Consider the following 24,328-nt stretch of genomic DNA (forward strand, 5'->3'; position numbering starts at 1 on the left):
TATGACTGCATTCAAGAAATGCTAAGCTTCCCACAATCAAAATCAGCCCTCTTCAAAAGCAACTCAGACAGGAATGGAGCCAATAATTTGTCTCTTAAGAAGGTGGTTAATTTCCCATCACCCTGCTGGAAAAAACCAACCACATAAGCTGTAGTTATGAGCACAATGCTTCTCCATCTCCTCTCTTTGGCATAGTTCTTCAACCCCATCTCAATTTTCATATATTGCTCGCTTTCACTATCAACTTTCTCTTTTGATTCCCCACTTTGTTCTTTCGTGAGTAAAGCCCTAGCAAGGCACCTTGCCAAAACAATTCCATCTTCTAAGGCAGAACAAGCACCTTGGGCAATGTCTGGGGTCATAGGGTGGAATGCATCACCAAGCACACAAACATTGCCTTTGCTGATGTTTCCCCAAATAAGGTCCCAGGGATGCCTATACCTTAATGGGGATAACATAATATAATCCAATTCAGTGTTTTCAACAATGGTCTTTATTTCATCAGGTGCATTTGCTAACTTGCTTGACACAAATTGCTTCATTTTAGCTGGGTCATCTTCTATTTCTTTCTCTGCAAGATATAATAAGAACAAAAATTGAGATCATGCTACAACGTAACAATGGACTATGATCATAGTGGACAAATTGTAATATGGGAAACTGTTTTAGCCACAAAAAAAAAATAATAATAAAATAAAATAAAATACATGGGAAATGGTACCCATGGATCCAATCGTCTTGAAATGGATCCAAAGATCCACTGTGCAATTGCCTTTGACATGTGAGAGAGAAAAGTAAAACAAATTAAAAATAAAAATTGTGAACCAAGGATTGAGATTAAAGTTAATTTTTAAACTTTCAACCTCAGCCCTTAAAATACAGTTGCATGATGCAATAATCCTTATGACACTTGATCTCAAACCGGTCCTACACTAAGGATGCATAGCTCCATCCTTTGTGCGCAAAAACATACATTACACATGACAAAATACAAAACCTAGATGTTTGCTCAAATTACTAGAAAATAAACATGCACCAAATTTTAAGAGTCATGTTATATAAACAATATTTATTAATTATTGACTTGTCAAATTTTTATTAATTCTCATTTAGGTCCAACACTAACATCAGTTTATTTTTAACTATTTACAACCCGTTACCTCAACGGTAGTAAAAAATAGAAAACAAAAAATTTGACTCTATCTTTTCCTATTAACACTTTTCAACAAATTTATAATTTGGATTTTACCCTTTGAAGTTTGGAGTATCTGGATTTTTTACCCTAACATTTCAAAATTTGGATTTTACCCTCCTAAAATTTAGAAGTGTTTGAATTTTACATCTCTAAATTCTAAAATTTTAGGGTATAAAACCCAAAAACCCCCAAATTTTAGGGAGTAAAATCCAAACACCCCTAAAATTTTAGGAAGTAAAATCCAAACTATGAAATTTTAGGGTGCAAAATCTAAACACCCCTAAACTTCAGGGGGTAAAATCCAAATTTTGAAACTTCATGGTGTAAAATTTAAACACTCACAAACTTTAGAGGTGTAATTTGAAATTTACCCAATATATATATTAAAGAATTTTAACCTATGATATCCACTCCTGATGATGCTCTTTAATATCAAACTAAGACACTAATCAATTTTTGGTATAGGCAAGGATTGAATCACAGATCTTTCATTCAACCATTAGAGACTTTATCAGTTGAACTAATTAGAACCCACAAACTCAATAACATGGAATTGGGGCTCACCTATGATGCCCATTCCTAATGATGCTCTTTATCATCAAACTAAGACACTAATCAATTTTTGGTGTAGGCAAGAATTGAATCTCAGATCTGTCATTCAACTATTAGATACTTTACCAGTTAAACTAACTAGAACCCACAAACTCAATATATAGTTTAGTAAAGTGCAATCAGACAAACATGGAATTGGGGCTCACCTTTGTGGGATGTGAGAAACCAATAAACCCCAGTATCATCATTAGGAATAAGAAAACCAGATCGGAAGCCTATCCCCATGAATTGTGAGATCTTAGGCTCAAACCCATGATTGGACTTGAAATTTATCCAGCCCCTGATAGCAGCTCTCCCTGTGAAAGCCGGTGCCTTGAAGCCCAACCACTTTGCCACCACTGAGTTCACTCCATCACATCCAATCAATGCCTTTCATTCAAAAACATCAAACACATTTAAGATTTTTAAATATCATCTTGTTTAGAGAAAAAAAGTATAAAACATAATATTTTCCTATCGAAGAAAGTTTGACTCCAAACATATTTGAAGTTATTTTGCACAAACCTATTATGTGGCAATTAAAAAGACCATTTATCTATTTTTTAATGAGTTTGTGATTTGCTTAAATAATATACATGAATAGTCCTATAAATCGTCACGTAATGAGTTGGAAAATATAACTCTAAACATGTTTGAAACCAAACTTTGTTCTTTCCAATGTGTTTAGACAATCGCAAAGGAGTGAAAGTAAGTGTAAATTATAAGAAGTGTTCATTATTACCTTATCACCTTTTGAAGTTTGAGTACAATTTTCTAGGTTAATGGGGATACCTTGTGAAAACATTTTTATATATAGATTTATAAAAAAGCCTAATACTATCTTGTTTTGTTATTTAGGATATTAATAAATTTAGAGACAAATAATATTTTACAATTATTAGTGTAACATGTTATGATTAGTGTATAATTAAAATATTGTCGATTGTATGTCAATATGAAAATGATGTTGATGTAATTACAACTCGCCACCTTATTATTATTATAAGAAATTAGTACCCCAGCTTTTGGCCAAATTATTCATCTACTTGCCCATGAAAGTTTCACTACAAATCACCCCCACCACCACCACCCCCCCCACCCCCCCCCCCCCCACACACACACACACACAGAGATTTATCATTAATATGTTCTAATAAATTGAATCTAAGACCTTACATCATGCCTAAACCAAAAGTCTAACATCCGGGTATTCCATGGACTTAACTTACCACCGTAATGAGTTATGAAAAACATGTTTTGGACTAAGTTAGCAGATGAATGATCCATTCAACAATTGTGACTTTAAATCTATTTGGGGTTTCATAGTAATGGCTTCCCTCGGTCTACCTATTTGGCTACAGATACTCCAACAGGGTTCGAAGTATGAAAAAAACAGATTGCTCTCTTGGCTTATACCTACAAGTCAAAAATTCAAATATAAAATATGGGTCACTGGTCACTTTATCAGCACCAGTGCTATTTAAATGGATTGTAAGATTAGGTAATTTAGACAGGGTCTTATGGCATTCCTGTTGGCTTATATAAAAAAATACGCATCATTAAAAAAACTCACTTTATTTATTTCACTTTACCACTAACATTCTTTATTTTACACCACATAATAAGATAATCTATAGTTTTAGAGAGAAGAGATGAGAAAGGGAAAGCTTACCTGCGCTAGAGACCAGAGGATATTGACAAAATCAAATATAGAAAATGCTTAAAAATAAATGCATGTGAGCTACAGTATCCTTTATATTTTAGAGAATATAGTAGCAACATGTGAAGTTTTCTACAGTGACGCATAATGGGTTGGACTTTGGAGGTTTGTTTTTAGCGCTTTTTTTTTGCTACTGTATTATCTAAATTGCATTTAGATAAACCTGATGCACGAGCCAATGATCATGCTCTTATGAATCCATCAACTCTCAATATTCTTTATTAATTTATTGCACCAAATTTTGGTCCCAGTAGAATAAAAATAAAATAGTTAATAATAATACTTCAGGTGATTTTACCTTAGTCTTGATAATAGTTCCATCAGCAAGATGCACAAGCTTATAGAAGCCTGATTCCTCTATAGAAACTACCTTGGAAGAGAACCTAATGGTGCCACTTGGGAGCTCATTTGCAAGGGCTTCCAACAACAACTTTCTATTCACACAACGAACTTCATGGTCTCCACTGCACATCATACAATAATTATTCGAGCTTGCTTATAAAATGTTTCAATTATGAATTATAATATCAAAAGAAAATAACCAGTATCGTATATAAATTTTGGTCACCTAAGCCACCAGTACTGATCGAACTTTTGGGCATATACATGAAAAGTTAACAGAAAAACATTGTCATTATAACTAGCTGGAGTTTGAGAAAGGGTACGTTATAAGGGTCATTACTCAATTTTAATATTGCTTAGGTGGTGTTCTGAGAGCGATTGCACTTGACAACCAAAAAACCTTTGTCATTATACTTTACAATGGGTAAGGATGACAATGGGACAAGATGAGGTAGTACCATGAGTGCCCTATCTCCGGTCTCCTCTTATAGGCGGAGAAAGCTAGTGCAATGTGGGAAAGTGAGATGAAAGAGAAGAGAGGAGTGGTGGTGAAATTAATGATAGAGATGATTATTTCGAATATTTGTAATTATATATTATCAATAAAAAAATTTATATATACACACACATTTAGGATGGGTAGGGAAAACCCCGAGTTAGGTAGGGTAGGGAAATGTTGCCATCCTTATCAATGAGAGAGAGAGAGAGAGACAGACAACAGGTTATAACTTGCATAATATATGGGCACTATAACCATAAGTAGAGCTTTGACTTACAGTTTTCCTTTCGCTTTAAATGACATGTCTGTGGTTTGATGTCCTGTAATTGTAGAGGTGGCTACATTCCTGCATACAATCATCTGCTGGTCAGTTACATGGTGTGTGTTTTCTTGTATTTGTGCTGTGCTGGGAGGTCAGTTCCATTTTCTAATACAAAAAATGAGACAACATCTTTTAGTGATTAATACTATAACTTCCCATAGCTAATTTGTAATATGAACCAGCAATTAATCATTGGACCAACAACTAATCATTGTATTGTCAATGAAAGAAGGGTACGTAAAACCAATTCCGCAAGTCAAGAGTTTATATATTTTCCAAACTTTGCAATTTATATCGGAAATTAATGTCAATTTTTCTAGGTTATCTTGCCTGCAGAAAAGGTTTTTCCTTCAAATGTTTTTCCCTCCTGTTGCGTAGCCTTCAAATGGCGATGGAAATATGTAATTATTTATCACTCACTCAACTACAAGAAGTGGGTGAAGTCGTATTTGAATATAAATATTTTTCCATCTCATTCGTAGTGTTTCACTTTTATATTCCACCAATTGTTGTTGGGTTTAATGGAGCTTAGTGGTGTTTGATCTAGATGATGACCCGACCTGACCCGACCCGAAATAATGTTGCATAGTTTTTAATGGGAAATTTTCTAAGGCTTAGTCCATGGAGCGGAGCAGTAGCGCATTATGAATCTTGTGTGCAGGATGTAGAAAAACGTTGTTTTGGTGATTAAGGTTAGTTGTTATCGTTTTTTAGAGTGAGAAAAAGTGTACTGGTGCACTTTGTATTTTTCCCTAATAATAATAAAATCCCTGCAACTCCATGGACATAGGCAAATTTCCAAACCACGTAAATATTGTCTTGTGCGTATGATTATTTTTATTTGGCGTGTGTTTTCTCTATTTCGTTTCTCATAGGTTTTAGAATTTCAGGTTAATTCCCTACAACTAGTATCAGAGCCTAGGGTTAGGTTTGAGTGGGAGCAATAGCAGAGGAAGTAGGAAAGTCGTCAGGAATAGAAAAGTTTAATGGCACAAACTTTGGATTTTGAAGGATGCAAATCGAGGATTATCTTTATGAGAAGAAGTTACATCTGCCACTTCTAGGGGAAAAACCTGCAACTATGAAAGACGAGGAATGAGCTCTTCTTGACAGACAGGTACTGGGAGTCATCAGGTTAACTTTATCTAGGTCTGTTGCACACAATATTGTAAAGGAGAAGACCACAACAGATCTGATGAAGGCTTTGTCTGGTATGTATGAAAAGCCGTAAGCAAACAACAAAGTGCATCTGATGAAGAAATTGTTCAATTTGAAGATGGCAAAGAATGCATCAATAGCACAACATCTAAACGAATTTAACACTATCACAAATCAATTGTCATTTGTAGAAATTGATTTTGATGATGAGATTTGTGCACTGATTGTTTTGGCTTCTTTGCCAAATAGTTGGGAGGCAATGAGGATGGCAGTAAGCAATTCTACAGGAAAGGAAAAGGTGAAGTACAATGACATACGAGATTTAATTCTGGCTGAGGAGATTTGCAGAAAAGATGCAAGTGAAACCTCAAGATCTAGTTCTATCCTAAACCTTGAGACAAAAGGCAGAGATAATGACAGAAATTCAAATCAGGGCAGATCAAAATCCAGAAATTCTAATTAGAACAGAAGTAAATCTAGATTAGACCAACAACTACAATGCTAGAACTGTGGAAAAACGGGTCACTTTAGGAGGCAATGCAAAAGTCCTAAGAAGAAGAATCAAAATGATTCTGCTAATGCTGTAACAAAAGAGGTACAAGATGCATTACTTCTTAATGATTGGGTTTTGGACTCAGGAGCTTCATTTCATACCACTCCACACCAAGAAATTATACAAAACTATGCTGCAGGTGATTTTGGTAAGGTGTATTTGGCTTATGGTACAGCCTTGAATGTTATGAGTATGGGAGACGTCTGTATATTGTTGTCCAATGTGTCTGTTTGGTTACTAGAGAAGGTTCGACATATTCCTGACTTGAGGAGGAATCTGATTTCTGTTGGACAACTTGATGATGAAGGGCATGCAATACTATTGTTGGTGGTACTTGGAAGGTTACAAAGGAAGCCATAGTATTGGCTCGTGGAAAGAAGACTAGTACTCTATATATGACCTTAAGTCTAAGAGACACAATTGCAGTTGCTAAAGCAAGTACTGATACATGCCTATGGTATCGCAGACTTGGTCACATGAGTGAGAAAGGGATGAAGATGCTATTATCAAGAGGAAAACTACCAGAATTGAAGTCCATTGACTTTGACATGTGTGAAAGCTGCATCTTAGGAAAGTAGAAAAAGGTGAGCAGGATACCAAAGGCTGAAAAATTGGAATTAGTACACACTGATTTGTGGGGGCCTTCTCCAGTTGCATCCCTTGAAGGTTCAAGGTACTATATCACTTTCATTGATGACTCAAGCAAAAAGGTATAGGTTTATTTTTTGAAAAATAAATTTGATGTATTTGAAACTTTTAAGAAGTGGAAGGCCATGGTTGAGACAAAAACAGGTTTGAAAGTAAAATGTTTGAGGTCAAATAATGAAAGAAAGTACATAGATGGAGAGTTTAGTGAGTATTGTGTTTCACAAAGAATTAGGATGGAGAAGACCATTCTTGGGACACCACAGCAGAATGGTGTGGCTGAGCGCATGAACAGAACTCTCAATGAGTGTGCTAGGAGTATGACGTTGCATGCTGGACTACCAAAACTTTCTGGGCTGATGCTGTTAGCACTACAAGTTACCTGATAAACCAAGGACCATCAATTCTCATGGAGTTCAGACTTCCTGAGGAGGTTTGGAGCGGTAAAAGGGTAAATTTTTCACATTTAAAAGTTTTTTGTTTATGTTTCTTATGTTCATATTGATTTTGATGCTCGTACTAAACTTGATGCAAATTCTAAAATATGTTTTTTCATTAGCTATGGTGATGAGAAATTTGGCTATAGGTTTTGGGATGAACAAAACAGGAAAATCATCAAAAGTAAAATGTGATATTTAATGAATAGATTATGTACAAGGACAGGTCAACTGTAATGTCAAATGTTACAGAGATAGATCAAAAGAAATCTGAGTTGAACTCAGATGAATTGATTGAAAGTACTGTCCAAAAAAAAGATGAAGAAGATAAGGGGAATGTAGATTCACAAGTAGATCAGAGTACACTTGTAGCTGAAGTCTGTAGATCTTCCAGGACCATTAGACCTCCACAACGTTATTCACACACTTTAAATTATCTCCTGTTGACCGATGGTGGTGATCCAGAGTGTTATAAAGAAGCCTTGCAGGATGAAAATTCAAACAAGTGGGAGTTAGCCATAAAGGATAAGATTAATTCTTTGTTAGGGAATCAGACATGGGAATTGACTAAATTGCTAGTAGGAAAGAAGGTTTTACATAACAAGTAGGTATACAAAATAAAGAATGAGCATGATAGTAACAAGTGTTACAAGGCCAAATTAGTTGTCAAAGAATTCCAGTAGAAGAAGGGCATTGACTACTCATAAATATTTTCTCTAGTTATGAAGATGTCAACAATCAGACTGGTACTAGGAATGGTGGCTACAGAAAATTTACATCTTGAGTAGTTAAATGTGAAGACGGCATTCCTTCATGATGACTTGGAGGAAGACATTTATATGATTAAGCCAGAAAGGTTTATTGTTCAAGGACAAAAGAATCTAGCCTGCAAACTGAGAAAGAACTTGTATGGCCTAAAACAAGCTCCAAGACAGTGGTACAAGAAATTTGACAGGTTTATACACAGAATTGGGTTCAAGAGATGTAAAGCTGATCACTGTTGCTATGTTAAGTTCTTTGACAATTCTTATATCATTTTACTGTTGTATGTAAATGATATGCTCATTGTAGGGTCTAGCATTAAGGAGATTAATAATCTAAAGAAGTAATTATCAAAATAGTTTGCAATGAAGGATTTGGGAGCTACAAAGCAAATCCTTGGTATGAGAATCATTAAAGACAAGGCTAATGGTACATTAAAACTTTCACAGTCAGAATATGTGAAGAAAGTTCTCAGCAGGTTCAACATGAATGAAGCTAAACTAGTGATTACACCCTTGGGTAGTCATTTCAAACTAAGCAAAGAAAAATCACCGAAGATAGAAGAAGAAAGGGACCATATGAGCAAGGTGTCCTATGCCTCAGCTATTGGCAGCTTGATGTATGCTATGGTGTGTACAAGGCTAGACATTGCACATGCAGTGGGAGTTGTAAGCAGATTCATGAGTAGGCCAAAAAAGCAACATTGGGAGGCAGTCAAGTGGATTCTGAGATATCTGAAGGGTTCATTAGATACATGTCTTTACTTCACAGGTGCAAGTTTAAAACTACGGGGTTATGTAGATGTTGATTTTGCTAGTGATATTGATAGTAGAAAGAGTATTACTGGGTTTGTATTTACTTTGGGTGGTACAGCTATATCATGGGCCTCAAATCTACAAAAGATTTTTATTTTGTCTACTACAAAAGCTGAGTATGTTGCAGCAATTAAAGCTGGAAATGAGATTACTACATGACTTCTTAGATGAATTAGGTAAGAAGCAGGAGATGGGCATTCTACACAGTGACAGTCAGAGCGCAATTTTTCTGGCCAAAAAATCGGCTTTTCATACAAAATTGAAACATATACAGACAAAATACCACTTTATATGTTACCTTGTTGAAAATAAGTTGGTAATACTCAAGAAGATTTATGAATCTAAGAACCTGGCAGACATGTTGACTAAGGTGTCACTATTGAGAAGTTGAAGCTGTGTGTAACTTCAGTTGGTCTTTTAGCTTGAGGACAGGAGGATGAGTTGCAAGGATGAGGGATTGTTTTTTGGAGGATTGCGGTTGATGTTGGTGATTGAATTAGTCTCCAAGTGGGAGATTTGTTGGGCTTTGTAGAGCCTAGTTGTGTTTGATCTAGATGATGAACCGACCCAAAATAATGTTGCATGGTTTTTAATAAGAGATTTTCTGAGGCTTAGTCCATGGAGTGGAGGTTTTAAGGTTTGTTGTTGTCATTTTTGAGAGTGAGAAAAACTATACTACTGCACTTTGTATTTTTCCCTGATAATAGTGAAATCTCTGTAACTTAATAGACGTAGGCAAATTGCCTAACCACATAAATACTGTTTTGTGAGTGTGATTATTTTTCTTTGGCATGTGTTTTCTCAATTTCAATTCTCATAGGTTTGGGAACTCCGGGTTAATTCCCTACAATTGTAACATAAAGTTTTTTTTTTTTTTTTTTTTTCAATTTAAAACTTTGGTTACTTGATGATAATAATGATGATGATGATGATGATGATGATGATGTTTGAAAAGTTGCAATTGGTAAAATATAAAATAAAACATGAATTTTTTTTATTCGTGGTATCTTATGGAGTCGTCATGATATATGGACCCATGAGTATGTGAATAAGTGTTGGTGGCTAGTGTCTTAGATTGATCATTAAACTAACTCATATGCTAAAGCTCTAACAAAATTGGAAAGCACCCAACAGTTTCTGGTTTTTGTCTTTTTGATAGTCCATATGATTGTATTATTGCACTTTTATAGTAAAAAAATTTCACAATATTTGAACTCAGCCTGTTTTTGCTACTTCTCAATGAATTCTTCACTTATATATTAATATTACCACAAAAAAAAGGCACTAACGAGGAAACAAGTCTACTTAGTACTTACGAATAGAACTGTTTATGTTGTTGTCGGAGGGAGTCACCAAGGCCAACAGCATCTAATGCCCTCCAAGCATTTGTCCATGCTATAAAGGCAAATCCAGTGATCCTTAGACTATGTGAGGATTCCAATACCAAGTTTCGAACACCCAACCTTCAAAATATTTGCATTGTTAGGCGACAAGAATTTTAATCCCTCTAATGTGTAGCTTAGGAAAAAAAAGGACTTAAAAACTGTACATAAGCTGAATAACAATTTTTAAAAATCAAACCAAAGATTAAAAAAAATATAGTACATGTATATATATATATATATATATATATAAAAGAAAGAAAGAGAGGAATAGTACTTTTGAAGTCCTAAGGAAGTCGTAAGGCCAGCAATTCCAGCTCCCACAATCACAATGTCTTCTACTTTTTCCATGTTATTTTGGCTCTTTTTCTTAGGGGAAGGGGAATTTGGTAAAGGGATTTCTTTTTCCACAAGATGGGAAAATAGTACAAGAACACAAAGAAGTAGAACGGATCTAAAGGTACTAGTAGTGGATGTATAAATAAAAATGGGAGCAACATTAAGTTTATTATATCTATGACAATGGTGCTAACAACAAGGACAAGTTGACAATGACAGGCAATATGAAAGTTTCATGTATGACATGATTAAAGTCTAAGGTACAAGAATAATATTACATTAATTATAATCACTCATTTCAAATATTGTGGAATTTGTTAGGTTTGTGACATTATTGATAAAATAATAGAAATGGACAGATCTTTTTATTTATTTTACAGTGTATATTGTCTCGACTTAGGCCACAGATTAGACTTGCTCAAAATTCAAACCCATCACCTCACTTTCAACCCAAACTACCGACATGGAGAGCTCAATAGATGTCGCTTAAGCCAAGAAACACAAAGAACTATTTTTATTATAATAAGATTGATTCCTCTGAGGATCCTTTTTTCTGGGCCCCACTAATTAATAATGATAGAATGTTAATAATTCATTATTACTCCATTATAATCAATCTATCTCAAATGCAAATCATGTAGCTGGTGGGGTACATTGATCTTAATTTTATGGGATACTTTGTCTCGACCCCAAGAACTAACAATGATTAGGTTGTTAATAAATCTTTATTGTTATTAATCTTCCCGCAAATCATTTAACAAGTGGTGTATAAATTAGTTCCCTTATGTCCCCTTAAAAAAAAAAAAAAAAAAAAAACAAAACAAAACAAAAATAGAAAGTGTCCAAATTTGATAAGAATGGAGTATAAAACTCATGTTTTACACCATCCAATAAAATATTGCTACATCAGCATTTTACTTAAAATTCAATATATCATATCACTCTTAATAACATATTAATAAACTCTCAATTTGGTTGAATTTATATATATGGGTATTTCTTTTTTTTATAAAAGATAAAATTTCTACTCTAATCTAATCTAAGTGTATATGTGTAAAAAATTCTCTCCTGAAGACTTAAATCCCAACCCTTACCCCCCACACCCTACAAGCATTTATACTTGTGAAATGACCACCGCACCAAGGGTGCGCGGTAGTTGAAAATGGGTGTGGGTATTAAAATTGATTGAGTGTGGTTGTGTTTATTCTTAAATATGTGATAAGATGATATGATATGTTAGAATTGAAGGGGTAAAACATGAGTTTTACACCACATCCTTATAATATTTAATCTCAAAATGAAAACATGAACAAAAAATAAATCAAAACTCCCTTTACGGCCTTATTTCTTTTTCTTTCTTTTTTCTTGTTTTCATTTTAACTGGGAATGTTGGATTCAAATCCGACGTATTTTTTTGAAATACCGATAAATACCATTTGAACTATAAAGTTAATTGGTGAGGTTATCTCCACTACTTGAAAATTTATAGTAGAAGAAAAACCACTGGAAATATGTTGGAAATGAACAATTGATGCCCCAAGTTGCCTACTCTGTTACTCAGTTCATATTTATGGGAATTGCGAACATCAAATATATGCCATAGAAAACCTCTATCTTCTTATTGGTGATTGAAAATGGTCATTTCAGTCTTTTCACAGAAACCTCTAATATAGACTAAGATCCTCTCTAGTCTATATTTCTTATACTGAATAGTATACCTATTGTCACTTCATTTAAATAAAATTTAAATGACATGATACTATTCTTTAAATACAAATTTAAATTTATAATATTTAATTAGAACCATGAAATGAATTCATTTAAAATGCACATATCTGATTTAATACTTCCATTATATTGGCTTATAACATATGGGCAACCAGCATTCACACCTTTAACTACAAAAGAAGAGTTTGTTTATCATTTTGATTTAAAAAAAACAAATATAACTTATTAATTTCTCAAAAGAAAAAACATCTGGCTACATATGTATCTTAACAGCAACAGTACTACAGAGCATTTGTATGTATGATCGAATTCAAGAAATCCTAAGCTTCCCACAATCAAAATCAGCCTTCTTCAGCTGTAAGCCAGACAGGAATGTAGCCAAAATTTTATCCCTTAAGAAGGTCATTATTTTGCCATTACTTTGCTGGATAAAACCAACAATGTAAGCTGTACTAATGAGTTCAATGCTTCTCCACTTCCTCTCTTTGGCATACTTGTTCAACCCCATTTCAATCCTCTTATATTCATCCAATTCTCTTTCATCTTTGTCTTTTGATTCCTTACTTGTTTCATCAAATAATGCCTTAGCAAGACACCTTGCTAAAACAACACTATCTTCTAGAGCAGCACAACCACCTTGGCCAATGTCTGGGGTCATGGGGTGGAGTGCATCACCAGTTACACAAACATTGTCTTTACTTATGTTTCTCCAAAGAAGTTCCCAAGGATATCTGTACCTTATTGGGTATGGTATAAAATTATCCAGTTCTGTGTTTTCTATGACAGCCCTTATTCGATCAGGCACTTTTCCAAGCTTGCTTAACACAAAATGCTTCATTTTAGCTGGGCTATCCTCTCTCTCTTTCTCTACAAAGAAAAGAAAATGAACAACTATTTCAGAAAGCAGCTTCCCAAAAAAACCATGTTCCAAGTAACTTTCGGCATTGTTTGTTTTTTGCATTGGTGCTATGTGCCTCCGAACTTTATTTTATTTTAGTAAACAAAGTAACAAACAACTATGTAAATTTGGGTGAAGAGCTCACCTTGGCTAGATGGAGTCCAAGTGAAAAACCAATAAACAAAGTTATCATCGCAAGGAACAAAACCAAATCGAACACCATTCCCAAAGAATTGCCTGGACTTGGGCTCAAACCCATGACTGTAATTGAAATCCACAGAGCCCCTTATGGACATTCTCCCTGTGGAAGCTGGTTTCTTGAAGCCCAACCACCTTGCCACCACTGAGTTTACTCCATCACACCCAATCAACACCTTTGATCAAAACAGTTTTTTACTCCAATAAGGCCTTAGCAATTGGAATGGAAAACATTTGGGTAGTTGTTATCTACTTTTTACTCAATTCAACAGTAATTTATTTTATTAGTATACTATAAACGCATCCAGTAGGTCATGAACCTCTAACCTCATCTTCCATCTTATATGTTAGGTAGAACTAATGGAACCATTAAAAAGTATATAAATTCTATTTTAAAAGTAAAGTAGATATATTACGACTCTTTGGTATAAACCCATCCAACAATCCATGGTGCACTTTTAAATACTTTTTTTAATATAAATTTAGAAGGTATCCTAAGTATCTAATAGATCTATTCTCCTTCTCATAATATGTGAATCTTACAATTTTGGAGTCTACATGTTGTGAGAGAGATAATGAAGGTGACAAATGCATGAGCTAAGTATTGAGTTTCACAAATTTTTTGGCTATAAATCCATCTACCCTTTTCTTTTCTTTTTTAAACCTTCTAAATAATTGGGTTTTTTGTACAAAAAAAATGTATCAAGATGTGGCACCTTTCTCATTAAGAAAATGCGAATGAATTTACCTTGGTTTTATAAGTGGTTCCATCAGCAAGATGCACAAGCTTATAGAAGCCTGCCTCCTCTATGGAAACCACCTTGGAAAAGTACCTAATATTGGCATTAGGAAGCTCCTTTGCAATGGCTTCCAACAACAGATTCCTTTTGACACGACGGACTTCGTGGTCTCCACTGCACATCACACAACAATTATTCAAGTTAGTTCAAACATCTAAATTATTACTTTTTTAATCAAAACTATACCATGATTTCATTTTGCGCAAAAGAAATAGTAAAATGGTTTCTTTGAAGTGTTAAAAGACAAACCCAATGAACCTTAAGCCCATTGTACTTAAGACACGAGAAGTTCAGAGTAATGGCTCTTATACCATTTTTGAATTGAGAATGAATTCTCTATTTATCAAATTGTGTGTAAAGCTATACAAGTGACTGTTTTTAAATATACATATACATATAATGAGTGGTGTATAAGTGTGTAATTACTCAATGCTCTAGGTGCACACTAAATGTGTTCTCCCTAGATCTCACCATGACTCTAATTAGTGACACACACTGTCGTATAAGAAGAGGATGTACACATTTATCATGGTCCCAAAATATTGAATAATTACATACTACATGTAAGTATAATGGGCTTAGGGCCCATCAGGCTTGTGTTCTAACAAGAAGAACAAAGTTGCACAATACTTTTTAACTAGTTAGGAACTTCTTGGTTTTGCAAGTTGCAAAAGATGGATACAAGAAAAGATGTAGCATTCACATTGGGTGTGCTAAATCACCAAAAATGCTATTTTAATTAGCAACCCAAAGACCAAAAAGAGGCTTGCATTTTTTGTGCTATTTACAAAAATTTTGCCAAGTGCTACTTTTCAAAAATAATTTCTCTCTTATTTTTTAATCATTTCTCTCTAATCTCTCTTGGCTAATTTATATTATTGTAATTGGTTGAATGAAAAAAAATAAGAGATTGGATGTAACCATGTCGGGTGAATTGTAAAATAGTATATTAAAATAGATAAAGTGACTTTTTGAAGGTGTTAAATGAGGTTTTTTTTAGCACCCGATGAAAGCTTATATGATGTTGGTTTGAGCAGTAAATAATATAAATATATATATATATATATATATATATTGTGCGTAGGAATATGAGAAATGACAGACACAAATAAATTATGGAGAAACTATTACTATTATTGGTGATCTAACTTACTTATTTCCTTTGACCTTAAATGATGTGTTTGAAGTTTCAAGTCCCGAAAGAGTAGAGGCAGACACATTCCTACAGTCAAATCCCTGCAGTTAGAATTATCATTGAATTAACAAATTGTTAAAAAAAAAAAAAAAAAATCAAATGTCAGAATATTTCTCTGTTTTTCGAAATTGTGCATTTTTAATAGCTAAATAATATTGCTCACAATTACAAGGGATTTGATTCAAGGGAGTCAATAACGTGCTTGAGGCCTGATTTGGTCCGGAGTATGAAATATATTGATACCGATTAATATTGGTTTTATTTTGAGATTATCACTATATATATATATATATATATATATGTATATATATTCATGAACATTTGCATTTAATTTGAAGTTCATAATATAAACTATTAGGAGTTTAAAATAAATGTAAACCAATATCCATATCCACATCCCAATATTCTTGCCTAATTATATGTTCACACCTTACCAATCAATTTAACCAAATGTATATATTGATCCAATTAATAAAAAGTATACATGGAAGTCTTTCAAAAAAAAAAAAAAAAGTATCCATGGAGTTTTTCAAAAAACACATGTAGAACTAAATATTATACATGTCAATACTTTTTTTTTTTTTTGTTTTTTTTTTTTTTTTTTTTTTTTTGGAATAATCAATGGTATTTAGACCTCTTCAAGTATCTAACAATTCTCTTGAGCATGTACAGTCCTTCCATCTCACACATACTGGGTTATTACAGGGAATGATCCATTAAAGGTGGCCGCAATGTATTAGCAAGAAGTTTCAAACTCACGATCTCATGGTTATCATGAGGTCTTAGGAATCACCAAGCCAACCTTTTAAGATTATACGTGTCAATTCTTATCACCAAGTGAGGGAGAGGTAAATAAAACAGTGAAATTGTACAGAAGCACTAACACCTAGTAAGTAGTAGTGTCCTACTCGTTTGACACTTATCTTATGTACACAAAAAAAATGATAAAACAAAAAGAAGCAAAACGTAGTTTGAAATGCCACTCGTTGGAAGTTTGAAAGCTGGAACGAACAAAACGAAGAAAGAAATAAAATGACAAAAGAAAAGAACAAGTAGCAGCAACGGTCCCAGAAGAGAAGATGAAGATAAGGTGAAAGGTGAAAGATTAGAGACAAAATAAATAAATAAATAAATCTAACAAATAATTTGATAATTGTTAATGAGGAAAATTGTTACTAATAAGTAAAAAAGTAATGTCAATTGTGTGTCTAAATAAGAACCAGTAAAAGTTTGCCCACTCAAATAGTATGAAAAATGCTGTCAAATTTTTTGTCTATATAGCAATATTTTGAGGTGAAATGGAACCGGATGTTTACTGGCCAAAATGGCCAAAACAGACTGAATCAGCTGAAAAAAAATTCTTTTATGATTTAGGGGGTTGATAGTATGGTATGAAATTCACTACATTGATTCAATCCTTGCCTACATAGTGCCAAAGCTAGAATTTAGCCATGTGTATGCAATGCCAGCATAAAATGTGTTATTTTGTCAAATAAAATCAAATATAATTATGTAATTCATTGATCAAAATGCTTAGAAATTAAGGTGAAAAAATATAATTGATATCAAATAAAACACATAAAATTATTTTATTGAAAAATGATATAACTACTACCACATTTACAAACCAATTTGACAATGAATGTGTTGTAATTTGTGACGCATCAATTTAATTGTGAAATTGTAATAGTATAGCTCTCATAACTAAAAAGTTCTTTAATGTTTTGGGTGTTTGGCAAACTACGTGCTTTAAAATTTTAGATTTATAAAGCATTAATGGTAAATTGTATCCCTCAAATAAAAATATGGTGAATTGTAAGGTTTTTTAACTGCTTAACAAACAATTTTTTTGTTTGGGTCAAATGAAAGAGCTTCTAGCTTTTAAAGTTAAAAGCTCTTTCATATGTCCTAGAACAGGATAGGGCATATGTTGGCTGGCTATATACTAGTATAATTAAATAATTACAGGAGCCACTTGTCAACTACTATGATGTAGAGAGAATGATTTGTAGTTACCCATCAAGGAGTTCATGTTGAAGACGGAGGGAATCGCCAATGCCAACAGCATCTAAGGCCTTCCATGCATTGGTCCATAGTGTCAAGGCATACCCTGCAGTCCTCAACTCATCTGAGGATTCCAATACTAGGCTTCGGATTCCCAACCTTCAAAACATTCCCATCATTTTTATGATCATGTTAATAGTGCAAAGTCCAAACTGCAAAGACACATGCATTACAAACACACAAAATGAGAGAGAGAGAGAGGGAGAGAGAGAGAGAGAAGATTAGGTACTTGTGAAGTCCTAAGGATGTTGTGAGGCCAGCAATTCCAGCACCCACAATCACGATATCTTCATCTACTTCCATGATACTTTCGGCACTTTTTTTTTTTCGTAAAGAGTGGGGCAGGATTGGATTTAGCATTGTGATGAATGAAAGGATTTTGGATGCATTGTGAAGGAACCTTTTGGATCTAAGAGCCTTTTGGATTGTGTGGCGAGGAATAAGATAATGTTTGACCAAGAACAGAAAACAAATACAAATGAAACAAGCTAGTGATAGCAATGGGACGAGACATGGTGGGATATCATTGGTATTCGGTGAGGAAATTTAAGATCATAACTTTTTGTGCCACAATTTTGAAGTAGCAAACTATTATTAATAAAGAAAAAGTGGTGGATACATGTAAAAATGACAGATAGCTAATTATAATTTGCCACATAAAATAATTGTGAAAAATGGTGTGGTAAAAATTGTGGTCCTAGAATAGCTCCTATCTCATTCTTGTCATGTTCCATTTTCAAGTTAGAAAAATCTGTGGGATGGAAGCAAGACAAGTGGTGGAGTGAGGTAAAGACATTTCACCTTTAATGAGATGGCTTTGACATTCATGTGATAAATATGAGGACAACGAATGGATGGAAGTGAGAGTGCTAGGAGATTAATGTTTTGGTATGTTAATAGAAAATATATATAAAATTAATGCCAAAATGCAAAAAGACCGCATGGGGTTTGGGTCAGTATACTATCAATTTTGTATTATTAACCCTTGAGCTTTAAGAATTGTTCAAATTGACCCTTACGTCTTAAATTTTATTAACTTTAACTAACAAAATTTGTCGCGTGATATTCCAGGCCATGATCATTTTACTATTAAAAAAAAGATGTATTTAAAAAATAATACGTGGACGACACATGACCATTTTTTGTAAATTATAAGTAACGGAATTGAGATGAATAGGTCCATTTGGAAAAATTTTAAACTTTAGAAATCAATAACGCAAAATTAATACCATACATGTCAATTTGCAACTGACCTAAACCCCATGGGATATTTTCCCATTTTTCCCTATAACAAACCACCATAAACAAAACTTCATGGTAAATTAAAGTCTGGAAAGCTGAATGGGGAGCATAAAGGAGGCCGGCAAATCGACATAGATGTCGTTGGTGTTGGACGCACCATATATACATGGTAGCAGCAGCAAGGTCAAGATCTGTCCCTCAGCTCATTGGCAAGGTCAAGATCTTCAAAACTTGGTTTTCAATTCAAAGATTAACGGAATTTTGGCATAATGGTCAACTTGCACAATTCTTAAACCTTAAGGGTCAATAATACAAAATTAAAAAGCACTGAATGAGTACCAAACCAGCATGTTGTCACTCTGGATTAGTAAAAGCAGGGCAAGAGAATTTTCCATTCCATGAGAGGAGTTTAATGTGTTGCATGAAATAGACCACTATGCATGTATGGTTGATCTGTACGTATGAGAGATGGAAGAGAAACTAATAAGAAGTGTAGGAGATGACGGGGCCTAGTATGTTCAGTTTGCCACTGTCTATGCTACAGAGGGAAATGGAGTTCATACATTCAATTGTGATACATGTCACTATAAAACAGTGGATGTATACAGAAGTACAGACAGATTTTGGACTCAGAAATGTATGTACTAGTGCCTTGACATGCAATACGTAGTGCTCAAACCATGCAAACATATTAACAAACGTCTATATATATAAAGAGAGTATATATCCAGTACATTTCAATGAAGGCTTGTATCACCTAATGGTTTAAAAACCTTTTCTCATGAAAAAAAAAATTACAAATAGACAACTCAACATTATCCCAATTTTAAGTTTCATCTTGGATATTAATATAAAAAAATGATTCTATATAAACCAGAAAGTTCAAGTCATTTTCCTCTTTTCTTTTCTTTTTTTTATTTTTTTTTATTTTTTTATTTTTTATTAAGTAAACTTAAATAGTTCAAGGAACAAGAAAATAATAAAAAAATTACCAAAGGAAGGGTAGCCCTTTCCTTTTCTTTCTAAGTCCTCAAGTCCCTAAAATATTACTCTAAAAGGGTCACAAAATTATCCTAGATCTATATAATTACACAATCCCGATCAGGCGAACCAGCCTTTGTCTCACATGCATATAATAGCCATTCTGAAAATAGCAACCCTTGCATAAGCAAGAACTCTAGTCTATTTCCTGTTGACAAAAAACATTATTAAAAAAAGGTACTGCTAAATTTAAAGCAAGGAAAAAAAGAAAAAAACAAGGAAAACTCAAACATATCATACAATGATCAACAAAGAACTAATAGCATCGAAAATTAATGTTCCAATTTAATTCAATTTGTCAATGGTGGTAATAAGTTTGTGATTACCACAAGAGTCTCAAAATCAAATCTCTATAATGTGTCAATAGTTGACTGCATTGATACTACTACATGGTTAGTTCTAATCTAATAAGAAATAAATTATAAATGTACTCTATTTACCATAGTTTACACTAGAAACATGTTGCTAAATTTAAATTTTCAAATAAAAAAGCAACATCAATCAACTAATCATACCAATTAAATAACCACATCAAACATGGTGCAAAAATGATAAGGGCGCATCTAAGCCAAAGGCAAACAATGCCTATTAATCCATTGTCCATCTTCTTGGGTCCATTAGCTATTATAAGATTAGTCTTTTATTTGCCTATATTATATTTTGTTTATTATTATGTCTTGAGTATTTTGTATCCATTTGACTTACATGTGCTTCATATAATACTTTATTTGCATATTATGCAAACTTGTCTATATATGTGCGTGTTCTATATAAAAAAATCAACTAAGGAAAAAAATGAAACCAAATCAAATGGTGTGTATTCTGTGAACAAAACATGCCCAGCTCATATTACTGTTTTTGTTCAAAATAAAAACACTTAAAATGAAACAGAAAGACCACATCATATGGTTATAATTCTTAGAGCATTTTCTAATTCATGCTATCTCATTATTTTATGATTATCAAGCAACATTATTGCAACACCTTGAATTTAAAGGTCATTAGTTCAAATCTCCCCTTTCCCCTTTTGGCCCAAATCAAATCCAGATTTCCAAGTGTGCCCACTTGTTTATTCTTGTCTAGGTGATTCCTACTAAATTTGAACAAAAAGCTCTTTGACCAATGTGCTCTATGCCTCTATCCCAAAGGTTCCATACCTCAGTATTGTTACAGTTAACAAACCATCAGAATTTTTAACACAATAATTAGCCAAATTACCATCTCACAACCATTTCATTCACATAAAACACACAAAAAACATTCAAACTGTTACTACTAGTAACAGCCTCTATGTGTGTGTCTATATATATATATATATATATATATATATATGTGTGTATATATATATATATTGTATTAGTTAGGAATATTTGACAATGTCATCAATAAAATTTAATTATGCCTAACAAGATGAAACAGAAAATGTACCTCAGATCAATCAAAGTTCGGTTTCTTCTGCTTTGATGTATAAAATCTAGCATCCCTGCGAGTGTTACATTTAGAAGGCCATGGGTTACCTCTTTGATAAGATGTAGCCTCTTAGAATTTTGCAGAGAGGTAGAAACTTACAGCAACAGGGCATCCAAGATTTCTAGTTTGCGATCCATGGGATATTTTTCAGTTGATACAACTGCAATATTCAACTCCCAAAAACCTTGAGCGTCCTTGTCCTGCATTAATATCTTTACCATTTATAAGAGGGTTCCCCTTTTTGAATTAGACTTTTATGTAATTCAAAAATAACCATAAACCTTAGGCTGGGAAAAAACTTGAGGACAACTCAGTAAAAATACATCTCCAACTCCATTTAAAATGCCTACAAAATAGAACATTCTCTTACAAATCTATGTTTTCAAAACAAACTTATCCAAAAAATTTAATAAAAAAAATGACACTAGATATAAAAATTTTAAAATAAAAAGTCACATCTCATGCGCAAAGCGTGTGATAAGGCTAATGTATGTGAGTGTATATATATATGCAACAACTTATGTGCATTAGTATTTTCCCTTATGTATATATAACTAGTGTTGGCTGCACGTGCTGTCCCTAGTAGTGAGAAAATTAATATAGATTTTGTATATGAAACCGTGAATTTTGGCTCACCCAATTTGACTATATTAAAAAAGAAGTCTAAGAATAAAACAAAATATCACAATATTTTCACAATATCTTTATTTTTAGGATCCGAATATATATATTTTTTATTTTATTTGAGAGAAATTCTACATTCATAACATTTTTAGAGCAAATTATAAATGACAAGTTATTATTGGTTTTAAACTGATAACATTGTTATTTTTATTCTCAAAACATTTATTTTCAATTGTGGTTAGTCACAGTCTCATATTTTATTATTTTATTTCTACTTGTAAGAAATCGATACTTCAATATTTGTAAAAATATTGTGAAATTTGTTGTGCCGGTATAACAATATATATGCTAGCTTACATAAATATTTAAAACAAAAACAAAAAACAAAAAATACAAACCGATTACTGGGAAAAAAAAAAAAAAAAACTTTAGGCACGGTAGAAATTAATGTTAAAATGTTGTGGACTTAGCATTTTTTTTATTTGATCTATAAGAAACTGAGATCTCAACAATTATGAAAATATTGTGATAATAATAAGTGTTGTAACATTTTCTCAAAACATTTATTTTCAGTTGTGGTTAGTCATAGTCTCATATTTTATTATTTTATTTCGACTTGTAAGAAATTGACACGTCAATAATTGTGAAAATATTATGAAATTTGTTGTGTCAGTATAACAATATATATGCCAGCTTACATAAATATTTCAAAGAAAAAAAATACAAACCGATTACTAGGAAAAAAGGAAAAAAAAAAAAAAAAAAAAAAAAAAAAAAAAAAAAAAAAAAAAAACTTTAGGCATTATAGCTATAGTGCCAGTTGATTAAACCAAAAGCATTGTAGCTTCAGTGCTATCTATCAATAATAGCGTGGAATTCACTAACATTGGGGTGTGGGAACAAACCTTTCAAATAAATAATTCTTACAACAATTTCATAACTTGTAACTCATCAATATTTATCATCAAATACTTCATATATATAAAAAAATTTAAAAAAAAAATAAAAATCTTTATATTGTGAGCCATCATAATATATATATATATATATATATATATATTTATATATTAATACCATCACATAAACAATTTCCTAGACTTTTCTCGTTGTCAACGTTTACTCCCCGTTGATAGGGTTCTATTGTCCCCTTTTTGAGACTGGAACCTCCTTTTCATCCCCTTTCTTAAGAATGGCTCCTTTGGAACCTAAATGTGCACTCCCCTGCTAAGGAGCTTCCTTTTTGGATTCTCAATAGTATACTCCCTTGTTAAGGAGCTATCAAATGTGCACTATCACTTTTTATGGGACCGTCCCTTGCTAAGAACTAACTGCAATATGATTGTCCCTTGCTAAGGACAAATACAATACTAAACTTTTAATCACGACTTGCCATAAGTTTTCAAAACATATTCAAGATGCTCACATAAATAATCCATTCAAGACGCTCACAAAAATAATCCATTCATAATTCTAAAAAATATAAGGATATATTCACACATACAAATTTAAATAAATTTAGGTTGTCCCACAAGTTTTTCATAAAATGAATAATTAATGTGCACATCAAGAAATTATAAAATATCCATTTATATGTATAGAATAACAACATATTCCTTTGATATAAAATAGTTTAATAACCAACACTGTTTTGGGAAAACCCCCAAAATTAGTAAACACCACTTACCTCTTAGTTGCAAAATAAAATGAATCAATCACCCTTGAGTCACAATAAATCAGTAGAATTAGAGCCTAGCAACACCAATAATAGGTCTATCAATACACGAATTTCCTACTAAAATTTGTTTTCATACTTAGACAATATAATCTTAGACAACACTGATATTTACAAAATTTTACATTTATTTACGTAACTCTCCAGTTCACTTTCAGCTTTAATCTAATTGTTCTATTTCACATATATTTACTATCCAATAATAAGCATGATTGTACTGCAACTCTACAAAACTCTAGCAATTCACTATAGGTCTATCCATCATATATTCTACTATTCCTTAGAAGCCACATGATATATAAACCTATTTAATCAACCTAATATTTATATCTATTACTCAAAAGTAGAAGCCACATAATATAGTTCTGCCAAATCAATCTTAGAGCCAATGGAGGACCATATGGCTATACATACTATTCATACGTAATCAATTTCAAAGCCTGGATATATGGCTATATAACACTTATTTGGACAATGACAATGGCGGTGAAAAGAGTGAGACTATAAACAATTATATATAAACTTTCACATGGTGACAAACTTAAATTGATAAGTCCAAGCCTATTACTCTATTAG

General features: G+C 32.9%; 2 protein-coding genes across 2 annotated transcripts; both read right to left on the reverse strand.

Annotated features, from left to right (window-relative positions):
- Positions 1-10,772, reverse strand: LOC115967693 (monooxygenase 2-like). The gene is made up of 6 exons (XM_031086830.1): positions 10,699-10,772; positions 10,356-10,502; positions 4,625-4,693; positions 3,805-3,970; positions 1,954-2,176; positions 1-571 (listed from the first exon to the last, which is right to left on the reverse strand). The coding sequence occupies exons 1-6, from the start codon at positions 10,770-10,772 to the stop codon at positions 12-14; spliced, it is 1,239 nt and encodes a 412-aa protein (XP_030942690.1). The 3' UTR covers positions 1-11.
- A 1,887-nt stretch (positions 10,773-12,659) lies between these two features.
- On the reverse strand, positions 12,660-18,090 carry LOC115967634 (monooxygenase 2-like). The gene is made up of 6 exons (XM_031086774.1): positions 17,873-18,090; positions 17,596-17,742; positions 15,538-15,606; positions 14,333-14,498; positions 13,532-13,760; positions 12,660-13,355 (listed from the first exon to the last, which is right to left on the reverse strand). The coding sequence occupies exons 1-6, from the start codon at positions 18,001-18,003 to the stop codon at positions 12,799-12,801; spliced, it is 1,299 nt and encodes a 432-aa protein (XP_030942634.1). The 5' UTR covers positions 18,004-18,090; the 3' UTR covers positions 12,660-12,798.
- Positions 18,091-24,328: the final 6,238 nt, after the last annotated feature.

The sequence above is a fragment of the Quercus lobata genome, chromosome 11 (genome assembly GCF_001633185.2).
Source record: "Quercus lobata isolate SW786 chromosome 11, ValleyOak3.0 Primary Assembly, whole genome shotgun sequence".
Taxonomy (NCBI): domain Eukaryota; kingdom Viridiplantae; phylum Streptophyta; class Magnoliopsida; order Fagales; family Fagaceae; genus Quercus; species Quercus lobata.